The 16,696-nt window shown below is 41.6% G+C and overlaps 1 protein-coding gene across 3 annotated transcripts in view; it reads right to left on the bottom strand.

The window, feature by feature from the left end:
• Positions 1–16,696, bottom strand: part of Palld (palladin, cytoskeletal associated protein) — a 391,437-nt gene that overhangs the window by 170,249 nt on the left and 204,492 nt on the right. For all 3 annotated transcript variants that reach the window (XM_028757735.1, XM_028757733.1, XM_028757734.1), the window contains 2 exons: positions 14,965–15,084; positions 12,443–12,785 (listed from right to left, as the gene is read on the bottom strand). In XM_028757735.1, coding sequence (XP_028613568.1) covers positions 12,443–12,785; positions 14,965–15,084 — 463 coding nt within the window. The remainder of the gene's footprint in view (positions 1–12,442; positions 12,786–14,964; positions 15,085–16,696) is intronic.

The following is a 16,696-nucleotide window of genomic DNA, read 5'->3' as shown; positions in this document are numbered from 1 at the left end:
AGAGAGAGAGAGAGAGAGAGAGAGAGAGAGAGAGAGAGAGAGAGAGACTGAGACTGATGGGGGCTATGACTATGAGTTGGCTGGCTCTAGGATATGCCTCTTCTTAGCTTTTTCATGTGGGTTCTGTGGACTGAGCTCAGATCTTCCAGCTTGTGTGGAAAGCACATTACTGACTGAGCTAATTCTTCAGCAGTAAAAGAGGGTTTTGGTTTGGTTTTTGTTTGTTTGTTTGTTTTTTGAATCAGGGTTTCTTTGTGTAGTTCTGGGTGTCCAGGAACTTGCTCTGTAGACCTTGGTCACCTCAAACTCACAGAGTTTGCCTCTATCTCCCAAGTGCTGAAATTAAAGGCATACATCACCACCATCTGGCCATTTGAGAGTCTTAACATTACCTTATTACAAGTTTCAAATAGAGATATTAGAAAAATACTTCTGCCTTTCAAGAGGAGAACTCTGGTGACACAGGACTGAATTTGAGGCAAGAGGATAGATTATTGGAGGCCTGTATGGACTACAGAATCAGCTCAAATCTAAGCTGGTCTGAAGGTAAGAAGTGGAGGAGGACGTGTGGGTGTACAGGAGTCCAGAGCATGTCGGATGGCCTACATCCAGTCCTCACTACAGACAGAAGACAGGATGAGGTCATGTGCATACAGAAAGGAAGAAAGAAAAAGTTCATATAGCAAAGTCCAGAAGCTAGATGGGTATGATCTTTGCCGTAGTGACACTAGATGGTAGAATCAGAAAGAATTATCTCAACATGTTTTAAAAGAAAACCAGTAATTCTCAACCGGCTAAGCTGTCAGTTCAGGGCAGGCGGGGAGACATTTTCAGGTGAGTTAGGGTAGAAGGTCAATGTTCCACACCTTTTCTTTGAGAGCCGAGGGCAATGTTTTGTAGCAAAGGAGAGAAGAAAATGCAGTTACAGAATGGTGTTTGGGAATCAGAAAAGTCAAGCTGCAGTCCCAAGATGATGATAAGGGAAAGTCCCAGGGGGTGACATTTCCTACATTCAAGGGACAGCACTTGTACATGAAAATGTGATGAGGAAAATGACGTTTAAAAAGATGCTGTAGAGTGCTTCTGTGGTCCCAGTGACGCAAAGACAGAGACAGTTCAGTGTGGAAAAAGCAGATCATGCCAAAGCTGGACAAAAGAGTTCCATACCCAACATTTCAATTACTAATACTGGATCAATTATATTTGCATAAAGTCTCCAAAGTTGTTTCTATAATTTATGCCATTCTGTGCTTTGTCATACCAGAGTGAGAAATGATGTGTTCTATGAGTAGAGACAATGGGTTTCTGGGGGAAGGAGCAGGAAAATGTCTACACAGTAGAACAAAGTGACTGGAGGCAAAGACTGGGTCTATCAGAAACCTAGCACTTGGTTTTGTTTAGTTCAAGGTGGGGACTCCTGGCCTGCCACTGTCCATAATGGCTTTCTACTTTTTGTAAGCATCATAGAATGCTGTGCTTAGGCTTTAAATGGCATAGTGAAGTATATGTCAAGGTCAGAGGAGCTCAGAAATACACACTCTTCACTCTGAAGCGTGAGAAATATTGACATTTGTAAATTCTATATAAACATAGCTTCTGGGAAAGATTGGATACCAGGAGGGAGAATGGTCTGGTTGACCCAGGGTTTCTATTTGATAAATTGCTTATAACCAAATGGGAGTCAGTTAGGAAGAGGCGTGTGGTTATTTTACACTGACTGTAGAACATGTGGTGACTAATTTAGTCTGATAGAGGCATGGAAGAAAGGTGGACTCAAAACTGTATCCATCACAGGCACTCAAAGTATTACTGTAACTGTTGATGACTTTTTAGGACATGGCATGGAACTCTGCCAGTCTTGTGACCTCTCAGCCTTATCCTTCAGCTCTGCCTTGCAGGATGGCCTCTTCAGGACACACCCCCACCCAGCTTGTCATATGTCTGTAAATCCTCTTGGCTGTCATGGAAATGTCACATCCAACTCTGTCCGCCCAAATCTAGCTCCATGTGTGGGGCTGAGCTGGATGTGGGTGCAGACCTGGGTATTTGCTGACTTGTGTTTTCTCCCATTTTAATGCAGTCCCACACTAGAAGACAGCCTCAGAATCTCAAGCAAAAGTCCCCCTACTTGCTCTCCATGCAGCACCGGGCAGAGCTCTAGTGTGAATCCAGCTGCTGTTCACAGGTGCTCTCACCAAAGCGACTAGGAACTTAGACAAAAGTTGAACGAGCACCTCTTTCCATTTCTCTTCCAATTGCTATTGGAATCCAGTTCTGACGTAATCAGTCACTGCCACAGCAAGAGTGTAAAACAGTACGCCATCTTAGAGAGCAGCTTTAGGTCACACAGATTGAGTAAATGTACACCCCTGCCTCCCACCCTACAGCTGATGGAGTGCAGCCCTGATCACAAATCAAGTTCTCAACAAGGAGAACTCTCAGATCGATTTAGAAACCCATCTCTGCCATGTTTTGGTAAAATGATTATCACTCTTTAGTAAGGCAGTTATTCAGCATCATAAAGTTTTTGGCTGATCTGGAACTTGCTATATGGTCCAGGCTGTCCTTGAGTCCCTAGCAACCCTGCCCCAGCCTCCCGAGTATTGAGATTATAAGTATGTATTACACATCCATCCAGAAAGTCTTGATGACAATAACCAAGCAAAATCCCATTCTCAAAGATAGAATAATTAGAACAAATAGGAAGTAAAAGTTCTTGCTCTAATTCTAGAATGATCTATCACAAATAATTCTCTTTATATAAAGTTGCTTTGTAATAGAACAGAAATAAGGGTGAAGTAAGTGTGACTATTTCATGTTCACTTAAAGATTACTTATTTAATCGAAATAAAGCAACAGTTATTGAGGAAAGAAGGAGTTAAACATATAAACACAGTCATATGAAACAAGAATTTATCTCAAAGGCTAAAACTATTTGAAATTTTGAGCTACAAACTCCATTTTAGAAGTTGTAGAGGGCAAAGGCATTTTTTTTTAATGCTTCTTTATAATGGAGCCACCTTTTATGGCTATTCTTACTCACATGTAGTGTTATATTTCTCGTTATATTAAACTTGGTATTTTGGGAGGAGCTAATGTGGGAGGAATATGAAGAAGGAAGAGGAAAAGATAGGAAAAAAGAAGAGGAGAGAGAGAGGGGAAAATGGCGGCGGATGTATGTATGTCTCCAGCAGTCTAAGGTAGTTGTAATATCTAAGTTAGGTATCGGGTAACATCTCTAATTGTGTGGGCTTCTTGTTATTTGAGCATTCCCAAATATATAAAGCTATTGGATAATCTTTAGAGTCTCATTTCCTACCCGGCCTCTGTGGATGGAGGGATGGTCTGGGCTCAGCCCAGCCTTGTGGAGACAGCGTGGAAGATTGGTGGAGCCATCTCCCATGCTGGCATCTCGTGGGTGCCAGGGCTGGTGTTTCTGGCTGGCCATTTCTAGCTGTGGTGTGCCCGTGGCCTCTGGTCAATTCCAGCTGGGAGCACTTGGCTTCAGGCCGTGGAGCATAGCGGCTTGAGCTAGGCAGATCCACTGCTGCTTAGATGGTTGGCCTGCGCAGCCCCATTTATTAAATATTACTGGAAACACAGACACACATTTTTGCTACAGGTATTATTGGCACATGCTTAAAATCACATGCATATGGACTATTTCAACCAAGATAGAAATGAGGGCAAGAATGTATCTGTGGCCGGGCAGTGGTGGCTCACGCCTTTAATCTCAGCACTTGGGAGGCAGAGGCAGGCGGATTTCTGAGTTCGAGGCCAGCCTGGTCTACAGTGCGAGTTCCAGGACAGCCAGGGCTACACAGAGAGACCCTGTCTTAAAAAACAAAACAAAACAAAACAAAACAAAACAAAACAAAACAAAACAAAACAAAACAAAACAAAACAAAACAAAACGTATCTGTGGTCTTTCCAGAGTCTTTCATAGCATTCACACTTAATGGTGATGGCAGGAAAGCACCACCTTTGAAATTGTAGGTGAGGCATACGAATACCAGGATCCAACCTGTTTATAAACTATTTTGAGCAAAGAGAAGACCAGATCACTGTACTTGGAGGTTGTGTCATTCAATTGCTTTACTAGGGCCATATCAGGGGTTCTTCCTACTGTGTTACCTACTGAGGATGGATGTGTAGGTCACTGCTTTTAAATAACAGCAGATCAGAAGGGCAATGGAGAGTTGTAGCAGAAGCATAACAAAGACCTTGTTCAGTGTTCCAGCAAATACTAATCCTTAGTGATCAGCATTCTTTAAAGCTCTCTCAGTCCACAAGCATCCTGACAGTGCTCAAAAGGCCTGAACCTGAAATCCTCTGGCAGTAAGGCCTGAAGTTCTGATTGCAAATAACTTTCCTTGTGAGTTTCCTTGTGAGTAATGAAGCCAATGTGTGCTTAAATTAAATGGGACCTGTCCAGCCACCCCGTTTTATAAGATATAAATATTTCATCAAACAAGTTAAATATGTATATTATTGTTACAAATCAAATGAAAGAATATATAATTCTTTGCCACATATGGAAGTGGTTTAAAAAGAAGAAGTGACATTGACTTCAGAGTTCACAAGGTTCATGTGTTTCTAAGCCCAGTCAAGGAAGGAAACAGTCACTCTCGGGTTCGCTGAGGAAACGAACTGTCTGCTTTTACACATGTAAGCCGAACCAACTAAAACAAGCCCGGCTGTTCCTAATGTTCTCACCATTGGATGATATATTGGTTTGAATGAAAAACTTACATGTTCACAGAATTAAAAATAAATAAATAAATAATCAGCAGCCTAATACAGTTCAGTCTGAAGCAGACAAAAATAAATTCTCATAGTCGGGAGTTGTAGACAGGGAATGAAATTCAATAAATACAAATCAGAGAGTCATCAGCTAAGAATAATTATCTTAAAAGAGCCAAATGTAGGAAATAAGCTGGTTTAGTAAAACCTCAGTCCAGGGTCTCATTTGGCTAGAAGAGGGTCAGTAATGACAAAAATCAATCATGGTGCTGAAATGTAATGAAAGAAATAGGAGTGCAAAAGGAAATGGAAATTATATTGGCTAAGACCCCATTGGTGCCTCACCAGGGACAGTCTTAGTCCACCCTTTGTTGGAAGAAAAGTAATCCCAGGATTATGCCTGGCACACCTCCCAGGTGTAATTCTCATCTCCATGGCTTTCTTCTTTCTGACTGTTCCTCATTCAGACTCATCCTCTGGAGCCATTTTCTAGATCCTTCTATCGATTTGGAATGTCTTTACTTTTTCTAATCTGCGTTGTCTCTATTGAAACCTGGCATTCCCCAGGGATGTTACTAGCCCCTTAGGGTCCCCGAACAAGCACTCTTTGCCTGTCACATGCTTCCTACAGCCATCCTTCAATGTCTGCTGCACATTAAAGTTCCTGCACTCCACCTATAATCACGCTCCTTCCTGTTGTCACCAACAACCTTGGCCACTTCCTCACTTTTCTCAATGAGTTTGCTATCTAGCCCTTGGGCTTGTGCCATCGCCCTTGGCCACCACCCATGCCAATGTTCCTCCTAGCTTCTTGATCTGCTGGACAATTAATTTCCCGTATGCCTGTGACCTTCATTTCCACTTGAACTTCCCACTCAAACTGATATGTCTTAAGTTCTCATTTCACTTGGGAGACACTTGTCTGTGGGTTGTGAACTTAGCTAGTCCCCTGCTTTGGTTGTCACTGGTATTCCTTTCCATGGCTTTCAATCTCACCCTGTCTTGAAGCAGCTGTGCTGCTGGTATAGCATCCATTAACTTGGAATCTCAGCCTCTTCTATTTGCAAGGCTTTCCCCTTTATCTTTATGTCTTCTCTGACTCTGTACACTGCATGTATGCTGCTTTGAATGGCGCTCTTTAAGGATATTCCGATTCAGTATAGCAGTACCCTTACAGTTCCAGGCTTGCCAACTGTATACATTCTCTGTTTCTACCCTCTAAATGCTAATGCTTGGTGATACAAAGCCACCGAAAGAGTGCACTGAATTTAATATGGGTCTCTATTACTTTCAAATATGCTCTCCACATTGCTGGGAAATAAGAATCTCCTCATCTACATTCTTTACCTCTACTCATTATTCTCGATAGCCTAATTTGAGTCTTAATAATTCAAAAGACTATTTAATCTTATATGCATGCCTTTTTGCTTGCATGTGTATATACTACGAGTGTGCCTGAGAGTGCCCAAGGGATCCAGATCCCCTGGATCTAGAGTTATGAATGGCTGAATGAGAACCAAAAGTGCTCTGAACTGTTAAGCCATCTCCCTTGCCCAATTCTTGTTCATATTTCTATGTAGCTTTATCTTAGCTATCTCCCCACTAAAAATGTCTTCATCAGGAAGGTACTATATTCTCAACTTCATAATTACCAAAGGAAGTCTTATACACCTTTAGACAAGATAAAATGTTGAAGAATATTATTACCATCCTGTCTGTGTTCTTTCATGTAAACCGCTAAATATTTGAGACTGAATATATTGTGGTTTTGGGGAGGAGGTGGTAGAGTACTTCTTCTGACATACATAGGGCACTTGTGAGTATTTAATACACACTAAGTAAGATTCTGAGCTACCAAATAAGGATTCAGACTAATGGAAATGCACGTACACACTGAAGTTAGCAAGAAATTGTTGTAACTGAGTAGTATGATCCTGTGCTATGAATGTGACCCTGCTTTAAAGCCAGTATTTCCATGAAAAAAAGTAGAGGAAAAACTATATCCAAATGTTATTTCTTAGTTAAAAGTTCATACTTCAGGAAGTTTCTTGATTAGGTTTCCCGCCTCAGGGAGGGGTTGTTTCAGAAGAGATCCAACACTAACACTGTTAATGTAAAGTTGTCACCACAGGGTATTTATAAAGAGGCTGTATGTCCAGATGGTCAGCTGGTCTACCTGGGGCCATCCATCATCTCTGCTCCACTTATTCCTGATCCTGTTGGGTAAGTGTGTATGTGTGCTTTTATTTCTGCCTCTAATGTTTCTCCTCCACTTTCCCTCTAATGTTATTCTGAAGGCCCCTTTGATTCTATGCTTTTCATTTTTACTATTACTAAACTGCTCTGGGACTATTCTTTGAAGACAATAAAAGTCACTTAAGCAGAAACATAAGCTGATGCACATTGACTTTTTAAAATCAAAGGTAAAATAATTCACCTTGTAAATGCTGACCCAAAAAAAAAGTATTTCAGATTGCACTGAGTTCAAATTCACAGATTTTTTAAAAAATAAAATCTGTATCAGGTTAAAAGATGTGTGTGTGTGTGTGTGTGTGTGTGTGTGTGTGTGTATGTATGTATGTATGTATGTGTATTTTCTTTACCAAAATCATCCTGGCAATCATTAGGCTTCAGATTACTCAGAGATAATGCTCTTACCTTTTCCAGAATTTCCCAGCATTTTGCAGACACTCAAAATAGTGAGACAAGGACATGGTCTGGATTTAGAGTATATTCGTTTGCATTTAAGCATCTTTTCACTGCTTCCTGATGGTTACAAGTCTCTGGCTATTTGCAACACATACTTTTCTCTACATGGTTTTGTTTCCCTTCACCCTCCTTGCCCTTCATGTTTTGTTTTGCTTTTGAATCTATTAGGTAAGGCTTACGGTAAACAGAATCTGGGAAACCAATTTTGTTCTATTGTCAAAGGGTGATATAATGAGATCTTGAACCATAACTAGGAGAGGTTAAAGGATGGAAAAATGTTCAGCTTTTTAAGTTATGCCACCCAAGCCACACACTGGAGTTTGAGCTTTGGTCCAACATAAACAGGCCAGGAAGGGAGTAGCACAGAAGCCTGCAACCCTTCATCAGAGTCTGTAATCTGATGGGCTAACACATCAAGTATGCACACCTTGAGATGACAGTTTGATTGTCCCCAGGCCAACTAGCACTGTACGTGTTTGCTAGAGACTGGGCCTGTCTCCTTTTTTCAGATGGCTCATTTTCTCCCCAGTGTGTTAAAGCAAGGCAACAATCAAATGGGAGCACTGGAAAAATGAAGAAAGGTGTTAAGTAACTGGATGAATTTTTCTACTGTGATGCTAGTATGTGAGAAATGTGTTTATATTTATTCTGCCCCCCCACTCTGTGTGTGTGCGTGTGTGTTTGTGTGTATGTGTGTTTGAGAGAGAGAGAGAGAGAGAGAGAGAGAGAGAGAGTGTTGTGCTAGTATGGATGTGTCACATGCATGTTTCTGTATGTAGAGGTCAGAGGAGTAGGGGAGTAGGTTGATAGCATACGTTTATCCTCAATTGCTCTTCATATTCCTGCTTGAGACAGGGTCTTTAACTGAACCCAAGGCTCATTATTTAGCTAGACTTTCTGGCCAATGAGTTTCATGGACCATCTGTCTCCATCTGCCACTCTAGTGCTGAGGTTCCAGGAGCGTATCACCGTATCTGGCACTTTACATGGGTTCAGGAGGTCTGAATTCAGGTTTGCACAAGTATTCTACTCAATGAGCCATTTTTCTAGCTCTATTTATTTTTCTGAGATAAAGTCTCATGTTTAGGTCAAGCCCATCCTGGTCTTGACTAGTGATGTAGCTGAAGAGGACCTTGAATCTCTAATCCTCTTACCTATACCTTCTAAGTGCTGGGATCACAGGCATAGGCATTCATGCCCATTTTGATGGTGGTGATGGATGGAATTCAGGGATTTGTGCATGGAAGCTAAATATGTGATCAAGTGAGTGACATTTACAGGTCCTCACATGGGACTTTTGCTGAATTCTTCACATCTATTCAATCATTAACAGATGAAGAGACAAACGATAGCAATTAGAGATGTATTATAAAGGCGAACAACTCTGGAACCGGTGGTGCTTAAAGATAGAAGTCTTGGAAATATTTACAGAAAAATTAAATGGAACAAATGAGGTAGCTTTAAAACTGGGAGCTCTTTCTCTCATTTCTTGCTTTCCTCTTGTTTTATTCACTCAAAAATATTTATGAACATCTACTACATAAGACCAAATGAAGGCAGGGAAGGCCCCTACTCTCAAAGAGGCATCGACATACAAAGGCAATAGCAAGTAAATGACCATCAGAAGCAACTACGTACTATATTGTAATTAAAGGGGAGGCTGGCTGCTTTAGATTGGGTGGCTGGGGAAGGGGATGACATTAAGTTGAGATTTGATAGGCAAGCAGAGGCCAGCTTTTATCACATTCCAAGCGTAGAACATTCCAGGCAAAGGAACAATTTGTACTTGACTGTGTGTGTAGGAGTGGGGGTGGGGGGGACCCATAAGGAGCTTCCAAACATAGCCTGGTACAGTTAAGTTACTGATAAAGACTGACACTAGTCACTCTTCCCCCCCCCCAACACATCATCTCCAATTCTTGTATATGCAACAAAAAAACAATTCTCTATTTCAAATAGTTACCAACTATATAAAGACATAACTTTAGTCTTAAGACACCTTGATACTGTAGTTTTATTCAGTTTCTAGGATAAACACCATGAGCAGCAACAAGTTAGGAGAGGAACAGGTTTATTTTAGCAGACATGTCGAAGTTTATCACTGAGGGAAGTTGGGGATGGAACTCAAGCAGGAACATGAACCAGAAATGATGGAAAGAGCTACTTGTTGGCTTCTCAGGTTCATCCTTAGCTAGCTTTCCTTTACACCAAGGACCAATGGCCCAGGGAATGGTATCACCCACAGTGGGCTAGGCCCTCCTACATCAATTAGCAATCAAGATAATTCCTCACAGACATGCTCTTTGGCTGATCTAATCTGGACAATATCTCTCTAAGATGAAATAGCTATGTCAAGTTGATGGTTAAATCCAACTAGCATACCTGCTGAGAAAGAATTTTTAGGATATATCTCTCCCTTGAGACAAGATTTTCAGAAACAATGGGGTATGTAAGTCTTGGTAGAGATAGAGAAAGACAAAATTTTGATTACTGCCAAAGCAGTAAATAAAATTATACGGAAAGACTAATTTAACCAGAGTTCATTTTTACTTCAACATGGGAAATACTAATCCTATTTTCATTTTTATTTTAGAGATGAAAGGAAGAACAGGAGCAAAGAAAACTGTTGAGTTAACATGGAAATAACATGGAAAAATTTTTCAACCATCTCACTATGTCACTTTTATGGCCATGTGTGTATTTTTGGCACTCCACTGTTAAGTAAGCATTTTATCTGCTGACCCGGCTTGTTTCCGGGTGTCAGCATCATCCTTCATAAACCTCCCCTTTGACTTCTCATGTTGCTGGCTGTGTGCTTTGATTGTACCTCCTGCTCACAAGGAAGAGGAGGAAGACAGAAGAGGAGAGAAATAGATGGGGCTTGGAAACAGCACGTTGTGATTTCTGCATTGAGTAGTTGAATTTAGGAGTTGAGCACAGGGGCAAACATGACCAGCCGGTCCCTGATGCTTTGCCACTCCTACTGAGTCTGCTACTCACACATTTCCTATGGATTCCAGGCAGAACTATGCATTTGAAACCTGAGCTTTTTTCTTTTTTCTTTCTTTCTTTTTTTTTAATGCTGAGAATCCACAAGTTTAACTTTGAGATGTACATTTCTGTTGATGCTTTGGGCATTGTTTGTAGAGAAAAGACCCAGTAATAGACTTAATTGGTACGAAGCTAGAATGAAACAGTCACTAAGACGAGTTTATGGTCCTCTCTCCCTGTTTGCCTCTGAGAAGATATGATTTAAGCAAATTATGTCATCAACCCCTTTTGAAACTTGTTCTTGAGCTACTCAACCTTTTAATAGCTACAGAATTATTATTTTTGTTTTGTTTTTGTAGGTAAGGCCCCATCATACAGGCAAGCCTAGTGATACAGCTGAAGAGCTGTTGGAACGCCTGAGAGAAGGAGGGGTGTAACCGCTCCTCTTGTTTACTCTCCTGTGATTTACACCCGATTTATGATGACCATTAGAGGAGAAACACTCCACCGGATCAAGAGCACAGTCAGGAGCTCCTCCTTAAACACATCTGCTCTTCCCCAGAGAAGTGGTCTCTGTTTCACTAAGGGCACTACAAATATATAATTAAAATGCAAACATGAAATAAGTCAGTAGTAGCAATTAATTTTATGGCTGGAGCTCTAAGAGATGTAAATCTCTTTTTATGGACGACTTTTCTTTTTTCTTTTTTTCTTTTTCTTTTTTTTTTTTTTTTTGTGTGTGTGTGTGTGTCTGTGTAAAGCTCATTTTATCTTCTCAGTGAGAACACAGGTCTTTCATAATGCTATACATAAACTTGGCCAGTAGCTCTACCACCTTAAACAGAGGCACCAGAACAATGCAAACTGAAATACTGGGTAGCAACGGGTAGTTTGCTACTGTCACCTCCTAAGACTGCCAGAAGGTTGATTTTATAAAACTGCCTCCCGACTCGGGTGAGGTGTTCTTTGAGTTGGTTTGCATCTGGCAGCAGTCCATGAAATCCCTTGGCAAACAAAACAGTGATGTGTAAATGTAAGGTTGTCATTCCAGTTCAAGCTTCTAAGCAACTCTAACATTGCTAAAAAGACCCAGCGGATCACAGACTGAAGAACATTAAGTATTTACTACTAAGGAAGCAAAGAACTCAGGTGTGAGGAAGCCTTTCTATTCCAAGTCAAACCCATCAGGCATCGCAGGGAATTTGGAGGTTTTTTTGGATGGAGCAGTTTCATCTCAAGGAAATGTGATCCAGTAGGGAATGTATACATTTCCACCGACCCACCTTAGGGAACAATTATGAACTGTTTGGCTATGACAGAGAGACTTTGAATTCTAACCCTGTCTCTCTCTCTCTCACTTCGCAATGGCTGCATTCGTGACAATGCTTGCCACATAGTGTCAATGGAAACAGCTCATGCAAGACTTATTACCCTGAGAGAATAATAGAAATCAAACATGAATGGTGGAAACGTGCTGTTCCACGGACTTCCACAGACAAGGAGGCTGAGCTGTGATGGTCACTCATCCACCTGACAAGCCTGTCTCTGCTTTCTATCTGCTGGCCAGGGTTAGCCACTGGGTTCCCACTCCCCATTTCTACTTTCCCCCTTCTGCTCACATCTGTGCTTCTTTTTGATTCCACCAGTTGAAAAGTTTTCCCTTGGTTTAATAGAAGACTCCAAGGAGTTCCCTTCTCCATCCTCCCTGGAGAGCAGTTACACCCTGCCACAAACAGGAAGGCAGTGCCCCTCTTAGACACTTTTAAAGCCATGACCAGTACAGATTCTAGCAGAGGGCCATTTACCTTCTTTATTTTAAATATTCTTTGTGTTTTTGAATAACGTTACTTGGCAGCCAGGTCACCTCAGCTAAGGACAACTTGCCTGCAGTTGGGGTGCTGTACCACACTGTCCAGTCCAGGAGAAAGCGTTCTTCTAACCAGAGAGAAAATTGCACAGGGATATGGAAAGTATTATAAAGCCATGCAGAAATACTCACAGTTTGGGTTTGGCAAGGAGAGGCGGTGGTTCTTTAGTGGGCGAAAGCAGGGCAGCTGCTGTTGGAGGAGATTTATTTCCATAAGCTTTGCCATTAATCAGCCCATTGACTCCATGGCTGGGATGGACTCCATTGGCCTCCTTCTCTGCAGAGTTGAATTGCATTTGAAGGGCTGCCATGGTAAATCCTAAGTTGGGGTTGTTCACCTGCTGGATTTCAGATGGTTTCTGGGATCCCAGCTCATAGGAGCCTGTCTCCAGGATCGGAGGGGGTGGTGGAAAGTGTTGGAAGTGATCACTGTTGGGTTCTCCCGTTGAGTCATAACTACAGTTCTCAGTGTTGGCTAAGGAAGGGAGGGACAGAGGAAAAAAAATAAGTTGCTACCCATTCAACAGATGCTTTTCATACGCACAGACTGTGGCAGTTTGAACATGCTTGGTCTAGGGAATGGCACAATTAGGAGGTGTAACCTTGTTACAGTAGGTGTGGCCTTGTTGGAGGAAGTGTGTTGGGGGTGGGATTTCAGACCTTCCTCCTAGCTGCTTGGAAGTCAGTCTCCTCTTGTTTGCCTTCAGTGCAAGATGTAGAACTTTCAGCTCCTCTAGAGCCATGCCTGACTGGATGCTGCCATGCTTCCCACCATGACGATAATAGACTGAACCTCAAAACCAGTAAGGCAGCCCCAATTAAACGTAGTCCTTTATAAGAGTTGCCTTGGTAATGGTGTCTCTTCACAGTGATGGAAACCCTAAGTAAGACATAGACCTAGTGGGAGTTCCTTGCATGTCATTAGGGAAGGAATATTCTACTGCTGTCATGGGATGTGAGAGTATTGCCAGCCTCATGACCTTGTTTTGAGTGGCTACTACTTGCCTCCTTTCCAGATTGAGTTTATCTGTAGAAAGACTCCCTACTGATTCTTTAACAAAGTGTGTTAGGAGCTTAAGATACAGTATCATCAAACATGACATTGCAAACAGTGTCAACCTAAATACTTTACCCTCTCACCCCCAGGTTAAGAATCCTGTCAGACATCTATCCTATCCATTCTCATTGAAAGCACTCAAGGTCTGAAAAGGCTCATGCAGCCTTGCCTTCTGAAGCTATGGGGAGAAAAGTTCTGAATCTAAGCAAAATTCTTGAAACTCTTCTGAGTATTGAGAAAATTTTCATGTCAGATAGGAAATTATGTTGTCTCAATTATAACTTAGTTGAAAATAGATTTTAAAAGATTACTCTCTACAAAGGAAATGAATCTTGAAGTCATACCCTTTCTGAATCATTTTTCTGAGAGCCCAGCAGACCGTCTAGTGCATCAAGAAATGCTTATTGAGGTAGGTAGAAAATCAAACAATTTATTGATAGTGTTTGCCATATAGGAGATGGATGTGAAAAAAAATATTACAATTTCAGGTTGTACCTCTCAAACTGACAGAGTCTAGTTTTTGTCCTCATTGTTTGGGGACCACTATGGTCATTTGATGGGATACTTTTCAAGCCAAATGAAAATTAAAATGCTGGGATACCTCCTGGTATTTAACTCCAGTGACTGCACTATAGCTGGTGCTTACAGCAATCATTGATGTCCACCATTTCCTAGTAAGGTGAACCCTTCCCTACTTATCTTAATGACAGGACTTCATAAACCCTAAACTTGTTTTAGTTGGGCCTCTGCTGCCACCTAGCCCCCAAGCTCTTGCTGTTCTAGAAATCAAGGCAATGGAAGAGCTGCCCACTCCCTGATACCTACTGTGTGTTTTACTGTGCTTGGTCAAAGGGCTCAGTTTAAAATTTTCTATAAGAGGCACTTGAAAGATGAGCAGAAAACTGTCACCGAAAAACACAAATAAAAGCACAGATCCATTTATTTCTTCTTCTTGTCTCCCCTGGTGAATTTGTTTTTGAGTCTGGATGTCCCTGTGTTTTCGAACACTGGATTAAGTTCCGTTCTTTTTTCTTTCACATCAGAGTTGTTCATTACTCACGTTAATATAATACTGTGATGAAATTTGCTTTCTAAGATCATCACCATTTCTTTACATTCCACTTGCTTGCATTCCTCCCTCAGAAGTTAAAATCCTGGTTTACGTAGTGACACGTTCAGACAGGCTTCTGCAGGTCCTCTGCACTTCTGTGGACTATGACGACACCTCTGACTTAGAGGTGGCATTCTGAGGTGAGGGATCCTAGCTTAGCATGAAGATTACGCACTCCATTGTTTCTGAGACCATGACTGCATGATTTTTTTTTTAATTGGCCCCATGAGCTAGTGAGTACTAGTTACCTTGTCACCTCCACCTCCGGTGCTCTCTGCCTCCCCCAAAGCCTTTTGTTTACAGATGAGACACCAGATTGTTAGGCTAACTCTTGGAGTGGTCATGAACATTCCTAAGGGTTAGGTCCTGTTCCTGGGACAGTTGATGCCTGCTTTGGGGAGCTACTCAAAAACAAACAAACAAACAAACAACAACAACAACAACAAAACATGGAGAAGGGCCCAGGTGCTTTTGATTCTCACATACCAGAGGTTATAACAAGCTGTGCAGTGCTGGTCACCGATCCATAATCATTTGTGGCTGAGCAGGTAAAGATGCCTGCATCTTCAGGGAAGCTCTCAGCAATGACAAGGGTGCAGATCTCCTCTGGAAGCAAAGAGACGAAGACAATCCGTCAGTGGGAAACTGAGAAGTCATGTGCTGTCAGGCCAACCTCCTCCAGCTCCTCTCTGAGAGCATCTCTCAGGCTTGTATGATAAGGCTTCATCTTTCAATTTACCCATCATGAATGAGGAGGAGTAAGTTTGCCCCCAAGCACGTTATATCTCTCAAACACTGGGGGAAAGTCTTAACTATGGTCAAATGTTACCTCACAAGAATTGTTTCAGTTTACTAAAAGAATCATTTTTACATATAAAAATAAAAGCAGTAAATACAAAATTGAATCACAAGATGAAAAGTGATTCTATAATCTAATTCCCTCTATATCCAAGGCCCCTTAATATATCTCCAGAAGCAAACACAAAAAATTATTTTATTTAACTCTACAAGAATTTATTTTATTTAACTCTACAAGAATTTATTTTATTTAACTCTACAAGATAATTACAGCTTTAAAAGATGCATATAAATAGTATCAAAGTACGTAGTTTAGGGTACCATTATTTTTATCATAATATTCAATTAGATGTCTGTCTTAGTTAGGGTTTCTATTGTTGCAATGAAACACCATAACCAAAAAGCAAGTTGGGGAGAAAAGGGTTTATTCAGCTTACATTTTCACATTGCTGTTCATAATTGAAGGAAGTCAGGACAGGAACTCAACAGGGCAGGATCCTGGAGGCAAGAACTGATGCAGAGGCCATGGAGGGGTGCTGCTTACTAGGCTGTTTCTCCTGGCTTGTTCAGCCTGCTTTCTTATAAAACCCAGACCACCAGCCAAAGGGCCCTTCTCCATTGAACACTAACTGAGAAAATGCCTTACAGCTGGATATCCTGGAGATATTTCCTCAGCTGAGGCTCCTTCCTCTTTGATGATTCTAGCCTGTGTCAAGTTGACACAAAACCAGCCAGTACAATGTCAAAATGGAGTGTGCCAAACTAGGCTCATTGTATAACACAAACTGAATCAATGACAGTGCTTAATTAAGACAAAGCACAGGGGGTGGAGAGATGGCTGAGTGGTTAAGAGCACTGGATGTTCTTCTAGGGGTCCTGAGTTCAATTCCCAGTACCCACATAGCAGTTCACAGTATAATGGGATCCAATGCCCTCTTCTGTTGTGCAGATGAACATGCAGTCAAAGCGCACACACACACACACACACACACTAAATTCTTTTTTAAAAAAGACAAAGCACAGAATTGATACTATTTGTTTAAATATAAAGAAATATGATGGGACAAATGTCACAAGTTTCTACTCATAAGGTCTCTTAACCACGCCAAAGTCTTTCTATAGAAGACAAGGAGTGGTGGCCAGGGCAGGATGTAGGAAGTGTATGCTTAGAGTAGATGTAACTGCAAATGTTCCAGTGAGAAAGTTCTGGAAGGATCTGCTACGCAGTGGTGAACGAGAACAGCACACTGTGCCCTTAAAACTTAAGAAAGCATATTTTCTGTCATTTTCTTCCTTCCTCCCTCCCTCCCTCCCTCCTTCCCTCCCTCCCTCCATCCCTCCCTCTCTTCCTCTCTCTCTCTCTCTCTCTCTCTCTCTCTCTCTCTCTCTCTCTCTCCCTCCCTCCCTCCCTCCCTCCCTC

This window comes from Grammomys surdaster, unplaced genomic scaffold (genome assembly GCF_004785775.1).
Source record: "Grammomys surdaster isolate TR1022 unplaced genomic scaffold, NIH_TR_1.0 126182, whole genome shotgun sequence".
Taxonomy (NCBI): Eukaryota; Metazoa; Chordata; class Mammalia; order Rodentia; family Muridae; genus Grammomys; species Grammomys surdaster.
The sequence above is the reverse complement of the archived record's forward strand: the minus strand, read 5'-3'. Positions and strand labels throughout refer to the sequence as shown.